Source organism: Acinonyx jubatus, chromosome D1 (assembly GCF_027475565.1).
Source record: "Acinonyx jubatus isolate Ajub_Pintada_27869175 chromosome D1, VMU_Ajub_asm_v1.0, whole genome shotgun sequence".
Lineage (NCBI taxonomy): Eukaryota > Metazoa > Chordata > Mammalia > Carnivora > Felidae > Acinonyx > Acinonyx jubatus.
In genome coordinates this window covers 64684487-64708692 of record NC_069390.1, presented here as the reverse complement: position 1 = coordinate 64708692, position 24206 = coordinate 64684487, and the positions used below count along the sequence as shown (strand labels likewise).

The 24206-nt window shown below is 37.3% G+C and overlaps 1 protein-coding gene across 4 annotated transcripts; it reads right to left on the bottom strand.

Moving 5' to 3' along the window:
- Positions 1 to 149: 149 nt before the first annotated feature.
- Positions 150 to 23155, bottom strand: PCF11 (PCF11 cleavage and polyadenylation factor subunit). 4 transcript variants are annotated; one of them, XM_027039886.2, is made up of 16 exons: positions 22640 to 23155; positions 18804 to 18929; positions 16703 to 16891; positions 16155 to 16349; positions 14092 to 15209; positions 13524 to 13704; positions 12934 to 13417; positions 10831 to 12395; positions 9196 to 9295; positions 6042 to 6161; positions 5429 to 5534; positions 3344 to 3527; positions 2672 to 2827; positions 2329 to 2421; positions 1782 to 1817; positions 150 to 677 (listed from the first exon to the last, which is right to left on the bottom strand). In XM_027039886.2, exons 1-16 carry the CDS (start codon positions 22829 to 22831, stop codon positions 462 to 464), a joined length of 5061 nt encoding a protein of 1686 aa, XP_026895687.1. In that variant the 5' UTR covers positions 22832 to 23155; the 3' UTR covers positions 150 to 461. The 4 variants fall into 4 exon arrangements, with proteins under 4 accessions (XP_026895687.1, XP_026895688.1, XP_014930002.2 ...); XM_027039887.2 differs by having other exon boundaries at positions 5429 to 5531; XM_015074516.3 differs by having other exon boundaries at positions 13327 to 13417.
- Between the last annotated feature and the right edge of the window lie 1051 nt (positions 23156 to 24206).

The following is a 24206-nucleotide window of genomic DNA, read 5'->3' as shown; positions in this document are numbered from 1 at the left end:
CTAACCAGAATTTGCTTCTTTAATCATGTGAAGCTACTAGAAAAAAAAATCTTTTATGTTGAGGTTGCTGTTTAATTCCATTTTCACCCAATAAAAAGTACAGAAACACTGTCTTTATTTGATGGTGTGCATAAATATTACACTCCATGGATAGCAAAAATATTTTTTATTTATAATTTACAGTTTCACAAGTGAAAATCGTACATTTTTACACATACAATTTCATTTTGTTAAATTTGCACACATCTACAGAACTTTCACACAACAAGCACCTGAAACTGTGCAGGCAGTAGGAAATGCAAATACTAAAATGTATTTATTAACCAAATGAGAGCTGAAGGCCCTGCCTCAGCTAGACAATTTATATAGATATATGTCTATATATACATAAAAAATTCTTCACCTTCTAGATCCAACAGCAGCTTTTTTTTAAAAAGAAAAACATACCTTTCTCATTTTATTTAAACTGACTCGACTGTATCACTTTCTGTTTTAATTTCAGTGGGTGTTGCTATGCTTTCCTCTGTACAAGCTGGTGGGGTATCAATTCGTTCTTCCTTAACTTTGGGACTTTCACAGGGTTCCTGCAATTCATTTTTGACAATGTTCAACATAATGTTCAAAGGGTTTTCAACTGGTGTCTTGCTGGGAGATGGTGTACAATCAAATGAAGATGTCTACAAAATGAAAAGCCCTGTGAGTTCTAATTCAAGTTCAAAAGTACCACATTAGTTTTATTTATAAGACCTTTGTGTGGACAAAGAAACACATAACAAATAAATAATACCTGCTTCCCCATACATTATAAAAGCAGGCAAATAAATATACTGAGCATTTAATACATCCTCAGCAGTGATCTGAGCTAAGAAAAGCAGTAACCACTGTCAGGCCAAAAGAAGTTGATTAGATATACTTCTATATTTAACCCCCACAGAGATAGTAACCCCTACATCTACTATGGAATTGTGACTATCGTAATTTCAAATACTCTGACCTCACAAACCATCAAATGTCCTAGAATGTCTACTCTCTTTTGATTACCTAAATGTATCTTCCAAACTGCCTTTTTAATTTTTATTTATTTTTTTAGTTTTTTTTTTAAGTTTATTTGTTTTGAGAGAGAATAAGCAGGGGTGGGGCAGAGAGAAGAAGAGAATTTCCCAAGCAGACTCCGCACTGGCAGCACAGAGCCTGAAGTGGGGCTCAAACCTATGAACTGCAAGATTACCTGAGCCAAAATCAAGAGTCTAACGCTTAACTGACTGAGCCACACAGGTGCCCCTCAAACTCCCTCTTGAACCAGTTAGTGTTTATTGTTTGGTTTTAAGAAATGGTTACTCTCAAATATGAAAATTTGAACTTCTGAAGTCAAGACAGGTCTTTCAGATTTCACATGTGATCACTTTAAAATTATTCCTATGCTATAATATGCTAAGTTTAAAAAAAAAAAAAGGGCCGTAAACACTACCCATAACTCGAGAAATCTGTTCACATTATGATCATCCTCTTCAGTTTCCCTCACATTTCTCTGGGCCTACTGTTTTAGTAAAAAACATCAAGACTCAAGTGAATAGAATGCAAGGAATACAGAAATTTCAAAATCTAAATCAGATCCTATCAATCTAGCACCAATATTTAGTGAACAACCTAAATGCTACATCAAAACACAAAACAGCTCAATAAAGTTAAACAATATTGCGCTGATGCAAAAAAAAAAAAAAAAACTGAAAATAGAATTTATTAATGTACATGAGAAAAAACAGTAATCAAAAAGAACTTACATTTTGATAATCCTCGTAACATGATGGATGATAAATCTGAAGCAAAAAGAAAAACAGTAAGTAGGTATTCACATGTGTGTTCATTTCCAATAGACTATTCTGATAGGATTGTCCTTTTTAATTTACACCAAAAAATAGCTACCTTAGAAAGGTGGCAAAATCACTTAGTCACATATGTGGATAAAACAAAAATTTCATCCAGTTTCTCTGTAATCTTGCTTTATACATTTAAGTAGATAACATGGTATACTTTTAAGATAGTAACAGTTTTTTTATGATGAATTATAAATTCAGAATTAAAATGATGTGGTTTAGGTAAAAAGAAGATTGACTAGATTCAGATCTACTCTGGGTTTATCGTTAACTAATTCTGCAACTTCTTATATAAAATAAGTATAGAACCAATTGACAGCTAAAATAACTTCCAACTCAAACACTCTATACCTTTTTTATAAGAATCAAAAAACAAAAATTTTTCTTTCCAACTGGTGAGCTAGCCCCTACAAAAAAAATCTAATCTTAACACTTATAAAGAATTGAAAATTACCTTTCCATCTACTCTAATAGCATTTTTTAAATGCCATTCCTCCTCTTCTTCATCCCAGTATTGTTCAAATTGTTCTTGACAGATTTCACAACTCTAAAATAGAATCATAAAAATGAAATTTACAGAACACATTCAATCAACTTAGGTAAAAACATATAAACATTTTATTAAGTGGAAGAAAACTTAAGTGTTATCTGGAAGTTCAATATATAAATACAAAATAAGTTCTAAGGATTTTGCATTCTTCCATGCAAAAATAGTTAACATTTATTTTGCTGTTGTTGGTCACTGATAAGGAAGTCAGGGATGACCAGAGGTAGAAAATTTAATATTCTTTTCTTACCTCAACTGCTCCAGCTGGTCCAGCAGGTACACTTTGGAACTCCTTTTCTTTTGCAGCCTCCTGAGTTTTGAGCACAACTTCTTCATGCACCTTTTCAAAAAACTGGCTCTTTGCACGTTCTTCCAAATCAGCTATTTCCTCAAATTCTATCCAGTCCTTAAAAGGAGTTGATTTAAAAGGAATATTTTCATTTGTTTCTAAACTTTTACTGCTTATCTTCAATATAATAGCATTGAAAGATAAGGGTACATTTACCTATAATATGCTTTAATATTATTTAAAATTATACTTTCTCTGTGAACCCCACAACTTAGAGACAATACAAAGCAACTACTGAACAGTTAAGTTCTTAATGTTCATTTTCCATTACCTCTAGAGTTACAACTACTAATTTAAATAAGATAAATTTCACATAAAATTTTTGACAAAAAAAATAATGTCATAGGAAATTGGAATTTTACAGCTAGTAGAAACTTACGTCCTACTCTTATCTCAACAAAAAGCAAATACATACTCTTCAAATTTATTTTAAAAACGTTTTATATTCTAGGGATCAAATTCTATTTAGAAAATTGATGAGATAGCTCCCAGCAATTATTTAAACTATAACACTTTTTAGAATGATAAGATTTAAGGGTTAAAAGATGGTTTAGAGGTATACTGATTACTTACTGTTAAACTGTAGTACCAACGTCTATGAGTGACTTTTCTGCTAACATCTTTTTCAGTTCTGTTTTGCCGATAATGCCAGTCCAAGTGGTCTGCATATACATCTGTCTGTGATGTTGTAAACCTCATTCCACAAGAGTAACACTGAATACCAGTGTACAGTCGATTTATAACGCTATCATAACGTCTATTTTGAAAAACAAAGAAATCATCTTTAGTTCTGATAATGTGGAAAAATGGCCAAAAGCTGGCTGAAACAATCCCTAAGATCAATATTGTTCTCTAATATCATGTCACTGACCCTCTTTAAATTAACTTTGGTGAATTTTAGAACATGGAGTCTATCCTCTTATTGATAGGCCTGGCCCAGTTATTTCCTTTCTAGCTAAAAATGGAATGATCATCTGCTAACTAATAAGCCAATAGCTGGCCTGCTCTTAGATTAGTGTCAACATCAAGGTGGACATGGCAGATGGGTATGGCAGAACAAATGGATTTCACCTCTTCAGATCTTTGGAGTTCTGAATGACTCAACTACCCTACCCTCATCTAAAGAATGGTGAAAGTAGTACAAAAGAAATAATAATAGTATACATAACTAAAAAGAAAAATTAGACTCATGGTAAACTGAGGTCACCATCAGTTCTTACAATTCTGAGCTTCCTATTTGGAAAGAAATAGGTATACAGACCAACTAACTGAATAAATAGGGCAGTTATGAACTGTTAATACTAAATAATGATTTAATAAAAATGGTTTTATAACTATATGGGGAAGAGTTGGTAGGACAGTTAAAGAGCTGGCTAAATCTTCATTATCAGGAAATCAAAAGATTGTCTAAATGTGATAAATCAAGAAATCAAGAAAAATATGTATCTTTTAAGAAATAGAGAAATCCAAGGAACCATAACTAACAGTTAAAAATGGTTTAAAAAAAGCGTCTGGGTGGGGGTATTGGATGGTTCAGTTAAGCATCTGACTCTTGATATTGGCTCAGGTCATGATCTCAGGGTTCGTTGAGAGCGAGACCCGCATCCAGCTCTGCACTGACAGGGTAGAGCCTGCTTGGGATTCTCTCTCTGCCACTCCCCACTCACACTCCCTCTCTCTCTTTCAAAATAAATAAATAAACTTAAAAACAATTATTTTTAATGCTTCTGGGTAAAGAGTAAAGCCAGGAAAAAGGGATACTATCTTTTATTATAAACCTTTATTAGAAGACTTTCGTTATAAAGCTTTAATTCCATGAATTACAGTTAAAAAAATTGAGTTTTAAAAGGTGTAATCCATTAGGTGTCTATATTTTTATGAAGTATTCATAAGGATATAATAAGTCCATAAAGCACCTTTAACTTTTTTTATAGGAGTAATACACACAAATAAAATATTAGGAAAAAATATGCACCAAATGTTAAAAGAGTGATTATCAGCAAAGTTAGAATTGTAGGTTAAATTTATTTTCTTGATTTAACTGAATTTTCTAATTTTCTTTTTTTTTCCTTAATTTTTTTTTTTTAAGTAGGCTCCATGCCCAACATGGGGCTTAAACTCACAACCCTGAGATCAAAAGTCACATGCTCTACAGAGCATGTAGGAATTTTCTAACTTCCTACAATGAATATGCATTACTTATGAAATGAAAATAGATTTTTTTTGAGTTCTTAAATACTAGACTATAAATATCTCATTTTCCTATCTTCAAAAGCACAAGAATATCAAATACAGAAAAAATGATTAAGAGAAATGGAGATAAAAGGAATACATCATGATTAATACCTATTATTGTAACTCCTTATATTTCCTATACCAAATACAGATATTAAAAAATTGAAATCTGGGGATGGTCTCTTGGCCTAAATACTTGTGCAGCAGACATATTTTAAAACGAAATTTAAAAACATAAAGGCTTCTTGAAGTTTATGTTATGTATATTTCACTACATTAAAGAAAAAGAAAACATGCTTCCTAAATTTTATAAACACTTGAAAGAGGGGTAAAATGAATAGCACTAATAATAACATCCACTGTTTAATTAAAGTCATTGTCCCATTTATCTTGGAAAATTAGAAAGAAAATTAGATTACATACTGTTTCAGTTCTTCAATTGTAAAATTGGTAAGATCTGGAACATCTTGATCTTCATTTTGATCTTCCTCCTCTTCAGGGGCAGGCTGAGCAGCAACTTCATTTACTTCTTCAATTGAAAAAAAAAACAAACTTCTCAATACCGTTCTCTAAGCATTCATTATAGAGGAATACTAAAGTGTCATAAACATACAGAGAACCCCATCTTGTCTATTCACTGTATTTACTGACCAAGGAAACAAATACAATTCTTTGTTTTGATAACTGAAATTAAGTCTGATTTCTTAAAAGTCAATTTTCATGAAATTTTATTTCATCAATATTCAAATTATTTTTAAAAACTAAATCAATATAAAATAACTAGTAAAAAGTCTGCACATGGCATTTGCACGAACGTAAAATGAAACAATGTCCACTATAAAGTTACTAGTACCATCTTAGAAAATTTTTAAAGTATTTCATTATAAGCCAATTATATTTCATTTCCAGAAAAAAATTAAAAATGCAAAATTTTAATGACTTTTATCATAACTTATAACATTATAGCAAATCATACATACACCTTTAAAACTTAATAAAGTTTTGTGTACATGCAGTATAGAAAAACCATACTCACGTGTTGTAGCTGAATCAGGCTGGGACAATTTGAGAATTCCTGTTTTTAGCAGTTTTGAAAATAATTCATTTACATCCACCTGACTGAGATGATTATCAGGATATGCCTTTGGAAGGGCTCCTTTAAAAAAATAGCACTCTTAAAATGAAAGTAGAACTCAAAGATGTAAATCATACTATGCATTTTTCAAAGTTTTCTTCAAGATGCCCTATCAATAATAAATTTGGGGAATGCATGGGTGGCTCAGTCGGTTAAGCGTCTGACTTCAGCTCAGGTCCGGTCAGTGAGTTTGAGTCCCATGTAAGGCTCTGTGCTGACAGCTCAGAGCCTGGAGCCTGCTTCAGATTCTGTGTCTCCCTTTCTCCCTGCCCCTCCCCCACTCATGCTTGCTCACGCGGCGCGTGTGCATGCTCTCTTTCTCTCTCTCTCAAAAATAAACATTAAATAAAAAATAAAAATAAATTTGAAAAAATCTTCTTCAGGATGAGTGTAATTATCACAGAAGCTCCTAGAGTGAACTTTTCATTTAGGTCAGCAAGTCCTCATCTCTTAAAAATATATTCTAGGACAAATATTAAAAGTTAACACTGAAAACACTGATACTTTATGAAACTTTATAAGTACTTTATAAATACTTTATTGAGCAGGGATAAACCCACGACAGGGTATCATGACCTGAGCCAGAATCAGAAGTCGGACGCTTAACCGACTAAGCCACCCAGGCGCCCCAATAACTATTCTTTAAATCAACTGTAAACATAGTATTTTAATGTATTTGTATGTCACTATTATCTATTATGAATCTCACTATACCTCTAGAAAAAAGTTCTGAACTACTAAAAATTTCTCTTCATGACAGGAAATTCAGTTTGCATCCACAATATACATAATCCCTGCTCTTAACCACTGCATACTGTACCCTTAGCACAGTCCGTTGTACACTGCGGGCTAATTAATATTTGTTGAAATGTCTGAATACATGAATGAATAAATTAACCTCAACAGTCAATTACAACACCATTTCACACCCTAGTTTAACATTTACATTTCACTGGGATTAGCTATTTATGTCTCAGAGTTGTAACCAGCTATTCACAAGTCTGTGAGCAGCTGAGTTGAGTGATCAAGGGCATGAACTATGGAAACAGACTCCTGGTATTCTAACTGGAAATCCCATTTTCTAGTTGTGTGACATAACCAAGTTGCATATCTGTGCCTCAGTTTTATAGGTAAAGAAGAGTCATCCTAGAACAATACCTAGCATACAGCAAATGATCAATATGTTTAAATATTTACTACTAGGAGGTGTTTTTACTTTCATTTTCAAGAAGAAACCTTAAGAGAAGCTGAATATAGAACCCTGGATGCTTTTCACACCTCTTTAGTAGGAGTGAGCAGAACCTGAAGTAAGGCATACTTAACATCTCACTCAATTCCTCCAACCTACAGGAAAAAGATGTGATTTCCTCTGTGACATTGCTATGCCCTGTGTGTATACACATGCACCCCAAGGTTGTAAAAACAAAAAGAAAATCTGCAGTTTTTGCACACTATCTCGTGCTACTCACCCCAACATAACAAATCCTCTACTCAACAAAAAAAAAAAACTGAGTTCTAAAAAGAATACGTTAATACAGCACATGTTACGAAGCACTTTTGCATATACTACCTTATTTGACTCTTAAAAAACAAACTTCCCAAGCAAATACTGACTTTATTGTCTGTCAAGAGGAAGCAACTGAATCCCGAAGAGGATATTTGCTTATACCCTGCCTACCTATAAAGTAGTAAAGTATAGTTTCTAACACTGGTCTTCTGACTTTAGATCCCAGTTCTTTCTTCCCTTTTCAATACAGTGACAACAAAAAAACATTTAAAAAATATTAATTTATCCTAACTGTCAATCTAGGAACTAAAAACACAAGTGTTTTTCAAATTAATTACATGAAATACTTGTGATGACACAATTTAAGAACTAAAGCATAAACTAGAACTTGACTGACTAGGCTTTCCCTAGTTACTTCAGAAGTTTTGGAAAACTCCCTAAATTTGTAAACTAAATAGTGCCACGCTACAGCATGTTTCTGAAAGTGCCTATTTTAATGATTAAAAAAATAAAGCAAGTACCACTACAATTTGGTTGGGCTAGTTCTCAATACACTAAAGCTTTGCAGTTATTTTATAAAATACCATAATTTATATACTTCCCACTGTTTTCAAATTAAATTTAAAATTCACTTTTTTTTTTCTGTTTATTTTGAGAGGAGAGAGAGAGAGAAAGAAAGAGCGAGAGAACAAGCAGGAGAGGGGCAGAGGGAGATGGAGAGGTAGAGAATCCCAAGCAGGCTCTGCAGCATGGAGCCTGATGGAGTGCTCAAACTCATGACCTGAGCCAAAATCAAGAGTCAGATGCTTAACTAAGACACCCAGGCACCCCAAAACTAAAAATCGCTTTTAAAGCTCTCATATCCAATACAGTTACTGTATCCATAACAATACTGTTATGCCTCATCTCACAGTAACAAAAGAGCTTCTCAGGGGACCTGGCTAGGGACTCAGGTTTTTCTACTATTTTGTTTTTTTTAAGAAGGCTCTACACCCAACCCAGGGCTTGAACTCACAACCCCAAGATCAAGGGTCACATTCTCTACCAACTAAACCAGCCAGGCACCCTATTTCTACTTTTTTAACATGTTGTGTACAATTATTATTTGAGTGCCCATAAAGACATATGAATGAATCAACTTTATAAAGCAAAGTCCCTAGTATTCACTTCGTGTTTGCTGGATCATCACATATACACAAAACAAAAACTCAAAATATCAAATAACTGAGATTTCTGAGGTTTGTCATTTATTTCATTTTACCTCAACACAAACATCACCCTTTACTCCACCCTCCACAGGTTTCTTTCTTTTTTGTGGTCTACAAAACCCTGGCTGACCATGTCTAGCTATAAACAGGATCCAAGTGGATACACATAATAAACAGTGGAAACAAACTCAAAAAGGGAACACAAATTTCTAGCCAGATTAAATTTCTCTAAACTGCATATCCCCTCTCAAAATTGTCATTTCCTAAAACTGACAAAAATAGCTACTCAACAAAACAGTATTTGTTTTTTGAAAAAACGCTAAGTTCAGAAAGTACATACCTGAAGGATTCTGAACAAATGCTCCAGGATTTTGTGGATGAACTGGTAAAAATTGTTGTCCTTGGCCAAATGCTACTGGCTGAGCAACACCAGTAAGAACCTTTAAGAGAAACCTTGGTTTTAAAAAAGAACATCCTTTTCTGTATTTTAACTAAAACTTTAACATTCTGATCATATAAAAATACCGACAGATATCATAAGGTCTGGTTTCTACAATAAAAATGTACAAGTGTAACTTAACTGGATCACTTCATTTCTAGACTTTCTACAAAAATGAAACAATACTCCCTTACCTGTTTCATGGGTTATAAGATATATGAGAAGTTTAAGATACCATGCAAACATAAGATAGCCAACAGTCTGTGTGACCTTACACAAATCACTTTACCTTGCTGATGCTTTCCCTTATTTTACAAATAGAACTGATATCTAGAGATATGACCTGTACACAATCATAATGGCTAGCTGTCAGCAAAGCTGAGGCCAGAACTGCTGACCAGACTCCTTCCCACAGATATGAAAAGCCTGCTTTAATCAGCAATCTCTTAACTCTTTTTTGATCATCCTGCTTGAACATCATACTTTGGGTTGCAAAGTAGACTGTAAAAGACAAACAACTACTGTACAGACTGCTTGCTATCAATAATGCTTATAACACATTTTAAAATCTTTTTGTTTTACATTTTCTTCCATGAGACATTACTACTATAAAATGAATCTGTCCTAGTAAGAAAATGTCAGTGCCTAGAAAAAAGTGAATTTAGCCCAGGAGAATTTCAGCAGGCAAGCAAAGTAGTCATTAATCACACAATGTAAGCACACTGCTTTATAATTATTTCAATATGCATTTTAAAATATATGCAGAACAAAAGCAAAAGAATACCAACAGATGATTGTACAAGTTGAGGTGATGCACTGAATGTATTTGGGAGACATGTCACAAGTTTCCTGTGTTTACATTAATATCACACAACTGTATTCAACTGGAATCACTGGAAAGGTGGTGAAAAGTAGGAAGAAAAGAAAAAGAAAGGCTGTAAAAGCATGGGCAGTTTGATTTTATTTAACTCAGGTTAAGGAAGTTCTTAAAAGTCTAAAAATCCAGCTCCCTATAACTTTAAGGGGCTCCACAGTTCTACAATGTAGCACGAGTCTATGAAACAAACTCACAATTGTGTAATACTTTACTACCTTTGAAACCAAAAAGGAAAAAACATAATGGGGAGGCTATGCATGTGTAAGGGGTAATATGGGAAATCTCTGTATTTCACAGCTCAACTTTGCTGTGAACCTAAAACTATTCTAAAACAATAAAGTCCATTAAAAAACAAACAGTGTGTGTGTGTGTGTGTGTGTGTGTGTGTGAGAGAGAGAGAGAGAGAGAGAGAGAGAGAGAGAGAGAGACAGAGAGATTTCTACAGATCCTGGGAGAGCTAAAATCAATTTTGGATTTAAATTGCAAATTTAAGGCTCAAGACTCTCATCCCACTTGCCTAGCATGTGGACTTTTGGAGTACCTTACAAACTGTCAATCTACAGAATAAATTATCTCCTAAAAATCTTCAAACCCTAGAAACATTAAAATGGTCCACATCTGCAAAGAACATCATTTTAGAGTAACTACAACAGACTTACCTGTTGAGACGCCTGAATATTTCCTACTGTTATTGGAGCAGGTAAATTGCCAAAGTTTCCAAATTGGGAACTCTGGAGATTCTTTTCATCAAAATAGTGTCCAGAAGCTCTGTTAAGGGGATTCGAGAAACTCTGGTTTCCAGGGCCATGTGGTCCATTAAAATTTGGTCCTTGAGGTGAATCAAACATTTGTTCATGTCTTTGGAACTGTAGTCCTTGGGATGGGGCATTAAAAGCATTGCCAGGTGGATCATTATATGGACCAGACTGATTGAAAGATACTGATTCAAGCCTTTGTGAAGGATGATTGTCAAATCGTGTGCTTTGAAGACCAAGAGGAATATCAAACCTTGATGCTTGCTGGTGTTGTGGGCCATCAAATCTTTGAGGTACACCATCAAATCTTGGTTGAACCTGCTGTCCAGGTGGTCCATCAAATCTCTGTGGGCCTGGCTGACCAGTTCTTTCAAATCTAGGACCTGGCTGCCCATGTAATCCATCAAATCTTGGCAAGAGTGATGGCTGACCTGGCTGCCCATCAAACCTTAAAGCATGACAACCTTCAAATCTTGGACCACCTTGACCTAGAGGCCCTTCAATTCTCAGGCCACCTCCTGGTACAGAAGGACCCTCAAACCTCATTCCACCTCCTTGTTGGACTAACGGTCCTTCAAACCTGATCCCAACCCCTGGCTGACCATGTGGACCCTCAAACCTAAGGTTCCCACCAAGTTGATTATGTTGTCCTTCAAACCTCAAACCAGCTACTGACTGACCATGGGGACCCTCAAACCTCATTCCAACTCCCTGCTGTAGCAAAGGGCCCTCAAATCTGATCCCACCTGCTGGCTGACCATGAGGTCCATCAAACCTAATTGCAGCCCCTGATGGACCATGACCCCCTTCAAATCTAAGTCCACCTACAGGCTGACCTCGGGGATTATCAAATCTAAGTCCACCCACAGGCTGACCATGAGGTCCCTCAAACCGTAGACCACCCACAGGTTGACCCCGATGTCCCTCAAACCTGAGACCACCCACAGGCTGGCCCCCTGGTCCCTCAAATCGCAAACCACCTGCAGATCCCTCAAACCTCAGACCAGGTGAACCTTCAAACCGAAAACCACCTCCTCCTGCCTGACCAATCGGCCCCTCAAACCGCAGAGGCGTCCCTACTGGTCCTGGAGGACCTTCAAATCTCAAAGGACACCCACCTCCTAGCTGACCTTGTGGTCCTTCAAATCTCAAAGGGCCACCTCCCCCCATTTGTCCTGGTGACCCGTCAAACCGAAGAGAACCTGGTGTAGGAGGTCCATCAATTCTAGGGCTTAATTTATTAGGTCCTTCAAAAATCATCTTGGTTGGGCCATCTCTTGTTACTGATGGCCTACTAGGTCCATCAAATAATGGTCTGTCTTCAGCTAAAGCTGTAAGTCGCTGATTTGTATCAAGGCCGGCAAATCTTGATGCTGGGCTATCTACAAATGGTTTATCTGAATCTTCGTATCTAGGTCGCTTAAGTGGAAAACGATCATTGAATGGTGACCTCTGCTCTTCTCGTACACCTTTTAAAAAGAAAAAGATGTTATTTTCCCTGAATCTGAATTTTTATTAAATTATCTTAAATCTTTTTATTTTCATGTAAATGTTTAGCCAAAAATATCCAAAACTACCTCACTTTATTAGAGGGGAAGGAAAAGACAGCATATCAAGCAGCAAGAAAGAGGATGCCCTCTACAGTCAGACACACCTGGGTTTAAAAAAAAAAAAAAATCCCCATTTTGTCAACTAATTATTTGACTTTGAGAGCAAGTTATTTAACCTCTCTGGTCTTGCTTCCTATCTGTAAAATGGGATAAAATATATTTAATTGGGTTATTGTGAGGATTAAATCAGATTACATATATAAAGAACCTAAGTCAAGTACCTAACACATAGGGTGGCCTTAAGTATTAGCTCCCTTCCCTTCCCTTTGAGGGGAAAAAATGAAACAAAATAAACAAAAGGTAGTCTGAACAGTCACAGAAATCCATCCCCACTTAGCTTGTTCATTTTCCCTTCACTGCTGATTCAATAGGCATAATCTGATTTAACTTTTTCTACCTTTAGCAGAGACTTGCTCGTCATGTCTTCTCCGGCCCTCATGGGGTGAAAGATTCTCAGCATAAGTACGACTCCCAGATATAGGAGAAAGACGTCTTGCTCTTTCACTAAATTGTTCTTTTCTGTCAAACTGTGCTCCACTATTCCTACTTGCATGTTTACTTTTGGATGGCTCACATTCTATTCCAGACAACAAGGCATCGGTCAAAGGGTAGTCAAAAATATCAGGATCTAAGAGATCAAGTCTTGGAAATGAATGCTGAACCTGTGTCCTTTTCAGTTTTGCTTTATGTTCATAGTAGGTTAATTCAGCATCAGATAAGAGAGGTTTCTTTTTTAATCCACCTTTATTTTCTTCTGTAGGACTATCCCGTACATTGCATCTATGTTTACCTTCTTGATACTGAAATAGCTGTCGAATTTGATGCACAACAACAAGGAACTCATCCTGTGTAATTTCACCAGATGCTAAACGTTCACTCGTCTGTGTTGGGGTGATAAAAGGAAATCAAATATTTTAAGTATAAAAAGCACTTACAAAAAAACTTAGACAAAAGAGAATAATGACTACATGTGGTCATAGTAACTACCTTTTGAAGTAATTCTCTTTTGCTTGCAAGAGTTAACTCTTTAGGAATCTGAAGATTGGCATCTACACTTAATCGATGCTGCTGCTTTGGGGTTCGAGGTGACAAGATTCCTTTAGTGCTTGACCAGCTCTCCCTATGCCTTAGATGAGGAGATTTACTATGTTCATCACCCTGTTGTAAGCTGAAACCACAAAAACATGTTACTTCATGAAAATTTTTTCAATTACTCAGGACCATATTCCAAAGGATCTGGTTAAAATGAATACATGTAACTACAAAAGTTAACTAAATGATTAACAGTACAAGGTCTGAAGTCAGGAAAATCAGACATGAATTCTACTTCTTGCATGTCCTAGACGTGCAGCTTTAGGTAGACTAGTTAACCTTTCTAAACTTGTTTCCTTATCTGTAAAATAGGAATACTAATGGTATTTCACCCAGTTACGGAAAAATAAAAGGAAAAATAAAGCACTAATTACAGCATCCAATAAATATTACCCAATTTTAAAATTAAGACTGTCTTTAAAACATACATTATTTTACTTAATTAAAAACGTTAACATCCTACCTTTTATTTTCTTCCCAACCAGATTTCCATCTTTTGGTAGACTTGGAACTTTGCCAATTTTCTATATTCTCCTTTGGTTCAGTGCCGGATTTTGTAGAATGCTGATTCGCAGCTTCTTGTGGTCGTTCCTCTTCAGTCTTTTTTATTCGCCTCGGATCTCGAATATCTTGTTTATTACTCCTTTTAGCATTTCGCTCTTCCCTGGAAGGTAGCGTAAACTCTTCCATATGTGATTGCTTAACTCCTGATTGGCGAATCTTTCCAGCTTTGGGTGTGGAACTTGGAGACATACTCCTCTGCCTTCGTTTGGGTGACCGCCTATCTCTTCTCTTTGGAGAATGTATAATTGGTGATCGAGACTTGGGTGATCGCGATCTTGACCGCTTTCTAGTACTTGATCTCCCTGGTTTTGTCCCTTGTTTTTCTGGTTCTTCCGTTATTGTATCCTGCTTTTGTACGATGCCATTGATGATTTTATTTCGACTTCCGACGAGTCGGTGTTCAGATGATTTCATGTGCTCATCTTTGTCCTTTTTTTCTGCAGTTTTTCTCTTGTCTTTTACATCATCATCTTTGCTATCAGTCTTATCCTGAAGATGTTTTTTTAACCTAGGATCTCTCTTGCTCATATCCGACACCCTTGCACTTTCGGATTCTTGATTTTTCAAGTCTTTTGTGTGGGATAATTTGTTTTTCAAAGGTGATGGTGATTTAGATTTAGATTTAGATTTAGAATCTAATTGGTCAAGTTCTTTCTTGGTTATTTTTTCACCTGATTTGCTTTTCTCTTGCTTGGATGAATTTAGTTTTTCAGAGGGTACAGTTTTACTTGTCTTAATATCAGATTGGTTCAATGTGTTCATTAGGAATTCTTTCCTGTGACTCTGATCTTTTCCATGCGAAGAATGTTGACTCATCCTATTAAGACGGGGATCCCGATTAGTTCCTTTCAAATCCTGAATTTGTAAGGATGGACCTGGACGGCTTTTCTCTGGTTGCACAGGAACTTGATGGGGAGGTTTAACAGCCAAAGGGGGAATTTGTGGAACATGTAATTTGGATGGTGCAGATCCAGGACCTAAGTTGGATGTCTCCTGCTGAACGCTAAGAGAAACTGCCTGAAATACAAAATAAACGTTTATGTTAATACATAAAACATGCAGATTATCTGTCAGGAAAACAAAAAATAAAGAATGTAATGTTTTTTCAATAAATCCATTCAATACTACAGTTACATTGTATACTTCTAGTGTTTAAGTGGAGATTAAAATGAAGAGAGAAAGTTCATGTACTTATGGGGCTTGTTATTTCTTACTAGTCCTTTACTTTGGGGTTTTTGTAATGTAATCTTTAAGAGAATGAAAAAAACATCCTCCCTCTTCCTAATTATGCAGGATTCTGAGCCAGACTGCTACTAAGAAATTACCAAATAAATCACTGCACCCTAGGTGCACAAGAATCAGAGTCATTCCAGCTAAATTTTAGGTCATAAAATTTAGTTCCTCCTAATGTCACTGATAATGAACTTGATAAAATCTTGCCTTCCTGCACTTCCTCACTCTCAAATTCAAGTGCTAAGTAAAATAACTTAGTAAAAGGTCATTCATGCATGGAAGTAGGTAATCTTCCTGGCCTCCTTAATTTTGTGATGGATTTTCTTTCATAGGCTTTAGGAACTGGATTTCTACTCCTGAAACCTAAGCTCATAAAACATTAAAGACTACGCAAAAACATTCACAACAACACACCTAACCATCTTGGGGCAGGTCTTAAGTCCACTTGATATAATGTTAATTAAACTAAGGTGTTATCTTAAAAGATAGCAATTTAACAGAAAAAAGTACTTGAAAGAAACTAGTGTATAGTTTATACTCAAGTGAGTTTTACAGTAAGGAAATAAAAATTTGGTGTAATAAAGGTACCATAATTTACAAAATAAATGTGGAAAAAGAATACACTCACTAATAAAAATAACATGCTAATACAATTCAAATACAAAATAATTACTTCTCTATCTGAAGACAGGTTTAAAATATTTAAAATGCCAAATCTCCTCTACTTACCAGTTGTGCCTTAGCTTGCTCTAGCTCAAGCTCCAGCTTTTTCTGCTGAAGTTCTAACAACTGTTTTTGTTTTGCCAGTAACTGCTGCCTTATTAGTTGTTCTTGAGTAAGATTCTTCTGTATATCAGGAACAATTGGAGGAGTGGAGATGCTAGGGGAACTGACCACTGTGCCAGGTGTTGAAGGCTCTTCGGGCTATAAGAGAAAATAATGTGTTAAAAATATATATTTCACGGCTAAAAAGGAAGCTAAGGAGGAACTAAAAATTATCAGCTGACCTCTTAATAAATATTATCCATAATCATAAATGGCTTGTCATGTTTAAAGCACACAAAAAATCTTCCAAAAATTTAAAAACCGAAATAAGGATATTATGTAACACCTCAACAAGAAGAATGTACTTTAAATGCACTGTGAACCTGAGTGAAAAAAAAGTTTTTTTGTAATGAAACTAATTTAGCACGGGGTATTCTTGAGATTTCAAACAAGAAATTTTAGGTAAATCGAAATCTGATAAAGTATTATATACCATTCATATTAAAACTTACCGATTTATTTAAAAATTTAGGATTCACATGGATGCTAGATGTATTCACATTGGGGGGCAGAGGTTTAATAGGCCAAGCAGGATCTAACGAATTGACTCTGACATCCAGGGCATAAAGTTTCTTCAAAGGGAATATTTCATCCCATGTGGAACGTAATTTAAATAAACTTTTTCTAGTATTTTCATCCACCTAGAACAACAGAACAATTCTATGGCTTGTTAAGTTACTATAGAATGTTTTAATTATTAAGAATTAAAGCTATATAAATCTCTGTTCTCAATACAGCAAACATACTACTCATTCATAAATATGTACAACAGTAATTAACTTATTAAAGGTATATTTGGTTTGAAAATGTAAAGTTTAATAAGAAATTTCTCCTTCAAAAAAATTCAGAAAAATTAAAGTCATTGTCCCCTGGCCTTTATGAAAGCAAACAACTAAGCAATTCTATTTTTAACAGTACAAAATGTTTCCAAATTTTAGGGCTTGATATAGTATTCCTTATGTTACTCTTACTCTGGACTAAAGTCTAAAACAACTAGAAATTAGTTGAACCTGTAAGACAAATCTGTCTCCCTAACCAATCTTCTGCAATACAATATGGTTGGCACCTATAAACAAGTTATTTGTGGTATGGAAGGCACCATAAAAATTGAAATTCACAGGTATCTTACCCACTGTTGAGCTTCAGTGTTACCTAACTATGACAGGAATAACAATAACAATGATATTCAGAAACTAGTTAGCAGAGACACCTAGTACTTGGGAAAACTGAATTAGAATTTTAACTTTAGGATAATAAAGCCTGGCCTATATTCAAGTCTTTAGAGAATTATATTTATTATAGTCATTTTCATCAACTGCAGGGTCAAAGCCCTGTTAGATTCAGTAATATTCTACCAAACACCCAACTAAATTTGAACATAATGGAACTGAAACCAAGAAGCTGGTTTAGCTCCCCAACTCCTGTAATGCAAAGTTGGCTTCTTAGACTACAGCTTCAGGTAAGCAGTATTTAGCCAAGGTCTACAATACACTATTCATCAACAAGCCCCTTAATACAATTTGAAACCCAGCTTTCCAAATTTCTTCTGCATATACTTACTAGCAGTATTTTTTTCTAAGAACTGAGAAGAAAAAAATTACTCAAGTAGCAACTACTTGAGTAAAACAAACAAGTAACAAACAAGTAAAATCTGTTCTAACAAACAAGTAAAATCTGATATTTCTTTCAAAATAATTCCAATTCTCCAAGTCTGACAACGTAAGATTTCTCCAAACACAACAGGTTCAGCTAATAAAAGATAAGAACTACCATTTTTTTTATGTTAGGTAACAAGATTTAAAACTACTTATAAATGTCCTTTTGCTAAGTGTGAAAGATCAAGTCTGACAGGAAGAGAATGGATTACTCCAGCAAATCCCTTGTCTTCCTCAGCCTAATACTGTATTAAACAAACTACCAGATACAATGTTATGGAAGGAAGAAGTTGCAATCTCTCGGTATAGAAACTAACAAGCCTTTCTTCTAAACACTAAGAGGGGATTAAAAGTATTTCCAAAATAACTTAAAGCAATTAACTGGTCCACCATTCACACATACCTATTACATTCACAGAAAACACACTTGAACAAAGTAACAGGAAAACATTTCCGGGGGCGGGGGAGGGGGGTGGATCACAAAAGTTTCAGGCACCAATCACAGGCTGGGACACACAGGAAGATTATGCTTTTCCAGATAGGAATAGTCAACATCCTAACACCAAAAACTGCAACAATGAAATTTGAAGTATTCTTGATAGCTTCAGATATTTTTGCCCATATTCTAGTGATGGAACAGACCTTCAATCAAATGAACTCAATTAAAAACAAAACAAATTCTAAAAGCAAACCCCATCTATTCTTGAATGGATAGTGGAAAAGCCCTAGAATCTGCTTTAAAGATCTAACATAAAACACTAACTTTAGCATGGTACTTGATAAATATCCAAGAGAATAAAACATTTCACCACCCAAGAAAACCCAACACAAACACAAGTATTTATTTAATCAGGAACACATTTTTTAAAAATTCAAATGTTTCTAAATGCATATATACCTTTTCAAACACACAAATAAATGTTGCAACTAGATTTTTAGTAAAGGCAGTGAGATACTCTCTTCCAACGTTTTTCACGATAGAATCCATAAGGTACATAACAGGAAGCTTCTCTGAGGAAGGAGCCTGAAGTGATAAAAAGAAACTGAGAAGTTTAGTATAATGAATTGTCACCAAAGAATTACTTTTAAAAGTGAGTTTTCAAACATACAATACAGATTTCTATTCTTGTTGACGCTAAATACTTTCGAATTAATATTAACCTTTATGAAACTTAAATGTTCAATCAAGGTGTCATCTCTTACAATGATCTTTAGTTGAGCATATAAAATTAGCTCAGAAATACCAGAAAGACAAACCGTAATCTTTAGCACATTCATTTAACACTCGATGTAATTTCAGGTTCATACGGTAAAAAGACCTGTGTTTTAAGTGAGCAAAAAGGGGAAAGGGTATTTTCTGCAACCCAAGTGTAAGCTTTGTGACTCCCATTAACTTAGAATAGTGTGCCTAGATTCAACGAAGTAAAGTTTCCAGACTTCTGGCAGAAACCCTAATTTTCATAGGCATATTTTATATGTTAGACTCTATGACACTTTTGTTACCTGTAAAATCATTAGGATTACTTTTCTATAATCCAATGAACAAAGAAATTAAGTACACTTCACATATGAAGTTAATGGCAAAAAACACTCTGAAACTTGCACAAGGACATGCAGGAAGGTGCAAGTTGTTACTGATACAAGAAAAACTGGATGGAGCAGCTGCTGAGTCATGTAAATCAGGTTGAACTTGACTCTGGAAACCAGGATTTGTCCTGAAGATTTTCTTCACAGCATGGACTCTCCGTCGAAATATTTTTCCTCTGACATGCACAAACCAGTGTTTCTAAATTTGTGCAAAGCCAGTGTGGTGATGCTGATACAGGTGGCCCTTTCCAAAGCAAAGAAATGTTGCCCCCAGTTCAACTGCAATGCCTAACCCACCACTGGCTTTTAGAATGTACAGCAAGTTTCCAGAAAGCATCAGCAGGTTCACAGACTTGAGGAGCATTAAGACACACCATAAAAAGTGTTAACTCCGACTCCACAGGAGCACCCATGATTTAAAGACAAAATAAAAAAAAAATTATCCCCATTTACCCATCCCATGTGTATCGGAATCTTAACCCTGAACAACACTTACCCATAGCTATCTGTAGCTAGGGTAGGCTCACAGTTCTGCAGTACACAACGCCATCATATTTCACAAAACCAATTGCCCATACAAGTGTGTGGAAGTGCTCTTGCTTCTGATAACACCTTTACAACCAAAGTTGGCCAAGGAAACCTTTGAATAACTTTGTATGAAAAATTTCTTTTAGGGTCCTAATAAAAGGGTTCACAAGGCCACTGCATGTGGGTATACTAGTAAGTACCAACATGTCCAATGCTTTATTGCTGTGTCTTTATCTTACCATGTCATGTTTTATACCATTTTAGTCATTGTTGTACTTATGAAGACAGGCTCTCTTTAAAACCAAAATCTGTTCAGTAGGCTAATTTTTTTATTGTACAAGTGAATCCTGTATGTAATATTTTTTCACTACTACTGCCTCATGGGAAGAGTCAAATTAGGTGTGAATCCTTTAGTAATGCCGAGACGCTAGAGAATAAGGACACAAACATTCACCTCCAGAAACACAAAACCAAGCCAGTTTGCTACCAAATGACAGAAAATCCCTCCCCTCACCCTCAACCCCAACCCTGATTATTTCCCCAGTGACTTTTACATCTTTTCCTCAACCTGGCTTTCCAAAAATAACCAGGAAACGTGTGCCAAAAAAATTTCAGCTTTTATCAGCAAATAGTCCATCTATTTTCACCACTCTGTGTCGCCATACACAAATACAAATTTTAATGTGGTCACTATCGTCAGCATTTAGTTTTCACTTCTCGAAGGTCTTCTGGATCCATTAAAAACCAGCAAGGAAACTGTTGAGTGACAACCTGAACTGCTAAATATTAGACTCTGTGGAATATTAGTAATCCCCAAACTACTAGGTAATTAGATTTTAAAAATCAATGTTATTTAAAAAAAAAAAGAAAGAAAGAAAGAAACACAAGTGTTTTGTTTTTTAAAAAAGGCATTCAATGTCAAGGTAAGCCTTCAACAAGGCAAAAACTAAGTTTTCACGTCCAACATGTTTGTGATATCAATAAAAAGGATGTTGAGTATAAGGAATGCTTCCTTTTTAAGTCTCATACTTTAAAAAAAGAACAATAGCTGTTTCACAGACATTCACAGGAAAAGGTGAATGAAGACTTGTATTTTAGCTGTCAGACTGAGCATGACAAACTTGTTGGGCCCTTAAAAACAAAACAAAACATCTTTACTTTTTTGTCCTCTTTAAATTAAGGTATGAAAGGACCACCTGAAACCGTGTATCTTGTGAACAGATTTACCCAAAAGAGTGGATGGAACCTAAAGAATGAACCCAAGTCACTTAAAGACTTTTGTTTAAAACACACAACCACGTAGATAAAAATAAGTCTTGGAAACAGATTCTACACCTTACAAAGGTAAATAAAAAAGACAAATACATATTTTATATGTTTTATTCACAAATTTTATAATACCAGTCACACATTTCAAAACCATTTATTAAGAGTCAGACCACTCAGTTGTACACTAGACAGAAACCGCCTCTAAACAATATATTGGTGGTTGTTGTTAAAGTGGCCTTTTAAAAGGGGTTCACTCTGCTAAAAGGAGGCTCATCCTGTTAATTTCAATCACTAACAACTAGAAAAAACTGAACCATAGTACAAGCTTGAAAAATAACTTAAAACGTAATACTGGGAAGCTATTAAAACTCATTATGATAACTAAGTTTAACAGTAACTTAAATGACATCGCTCCCACATGAATCCACAGAAGAGGAGGACTACAGGGAAATATAGGGTGGCAGAGGACCACTTCTGTCAAGGGGTGAAGAAAAGCACGTCTTCACTATCAGGGAAGGGAGGAAAAAAAGAGAAAAGGAAGAGGAGGAGGGACTGAACTTTTCAAAAAAAAACTGCAAGTACTTGTTACCCACTGGGCCAGTTCTCCACCTACAGGTTGGATAAGATCTCCTCCCCCCACCCGAACCCCGCCCGAACCCCCAATTTCCCGTATTTTGGGGCAAATTAGACCCTCCGATAGGAGAATAAAAGTTCGATCTGGCCGCCCCCACCCCAAAACGGGGCTGACGGGTGTGAGCAGCTGCCTGGCTGGCAGGGAATGGATTCTCCTCTCTTCCCTTTCGCATCATGTGCTTTTCAGGCGCCATGTTGGGCTCCTAACAGGCGGCTGCTCCACTCGGGGCCAATTCCCTACTCCCACCCACCAACAGCTCGCTCCCAGGTCCCCCTTCACCTCCTTCCAACCCACAGAGCACAATTACCCAAAAGGGTAAGGGGGTGGGGGCGGGGAATGGGAGAACCACCACTCCCCACCTTCCCGGGGGTTAAAATGGTTTTAACTCTTACTTCCCCACACCACAAACTGCCTTTTAAGTACCCCCCTCCCCAAAGGGCTCTATTCAAAACGTGTGTGTCGGGATATACAATGCGGTGGCCTAAATAGGGAGTTGGTAAGCGGAAGTGGGACTCCACCCTTTATCCTCCCCACTCCCTCCCCCCCAAGAGAGGCCCACGCTCGAAGCCTGGGCCAGAGACCGAGCCTGAGTTGGAGGTGGAGGGTTGGAGAGGAGGAACACTGTCCCCCTTTGGATGGAAGCGAGACCTGGGATGAGGCTGACACTAAAATCAGGGAGTATTAGAAGAATAGGAGGCTGCGGGGTGTATAAAAACCTTGGCGGTTTGGGCCTCGATGAGAGAGACGATCTCCTTGGCGAAGGGCAGGTTCTCCTCGGCTAGAATGGTCAGCATATTGATGTGCGGTTTGCTATTGAAGGTCAGGTCTTCGAGTGATGATTGATAATCCCGACAGGCGTCCTCCCGGGCCCCCGCAGTACCGGCCTCGGCCGGCGTCTGCTCTGACATTGCGCCGCGGCCCCCCTCCGAGGTCCGCCGCAGCTGAAGCTGAAGCCGCTCTCGATACCCCGCCTCCCTTCCGACTCCTCTTCCTCTCCCCGGGTCTCTCGCGGCTCCGGCTTCACCACATGCTGACCGCGGAGGGGGGTTAGGGGACGACACAGGGGGAACCTCGGGTATGAAACGCCGCCGTCTCAAGGGTGATCTCCGTCCACTTCCAGCCGCCACAGAAGCTTCTTTCTCCACAGACACAAAATGGCGGCGGCAGTGGCGGCTCCAGCTCCGAAAATGTCTGTGTTCCCAACCGCTGCGTCGTGCGAAATGAGCAAGGGGAGGGGAAATGTGCGGTAAAAGGGCGGGGCCGTTGAGAAAACCAGGGGTGATTGGTTCATCCAGTAACGTCACAAGCCCCGCCTTCGGCCCTTCCGCAGGGCGTCCTGGCACCGCCTTCTTCTCCCGGCCCTACCCGGGCTTTCGCAACACCTACTGTTCAGAGGTGCGGTGAAAAAGACGGCCCCTCTCATTGGCTGATTCATAAGGGACTGTTCGGTCATTTGTTACCATAACAACCCATTCAGGGAGGCCAATAGGCTTGGGGGAGCCTGTTCCCGAGGCCCAACCCAACCAGTTTAAGGAGAAAGCTCAGCCGTTCCCTCCCCTCGTCCCTCCCTCCGCAATCCCCTAGCCACTGAGCGGTTCCGTCAATCATCCTCCCTCCCGCCTGCCCTGGCGGCCGCGGCCAGGGGGTGGGGGCTGAGGGGAGCGAAGGTTTTCGGCCCGCCACACCCCACCTCGCCGCTGGCGACTCAGGTGCTCCCGAGAGCCTGGGCGGGTCCGGCTGCGGGGCAGATTGTCTCTCCTGGAACTGACACAGGGAGTGAGACGCCGAATTTACCCGGAACCTGGGGAAGTGGTCTCCACGCTGCTTCCAACATCCACAAACAAAAACACCTAGGCCAGCTTTCTTGAGTCGAATCCCCGGGAAAAGGCTTTTATTTAGAGTTGTGTGCGAAAGGCTTTTCCGTAGGGATTTGGAGATCTTTGGGGAGCCGACTCAGATCTCTAGGAAGGGTTTCTCAAAAGCCACACCCAGCCTCTAGCCTGATATCTCCTCTGTCTCAATCTTCACTTCGAAACAGCCTTAGAATACGCTATTTGGGGCACGTAGGAGAGAGTCTCTTCGTGCGAGCGTCTTTTCCCAGACTTCTAAAATCCTATTTGGAGGCTGGAAGTGATGCTCTCGAAACACAAAGCATTCAAATAGTTCTGCCCTAGAGCTGCATCATAACACAATAAACTAAAAGGGTTGACTGTTTTTTGGTTTTGTTTTTTTTCATTGAAGAGATGGTAACCTAAATGTAGTTAAAAAAAAAAAAACAGGTAT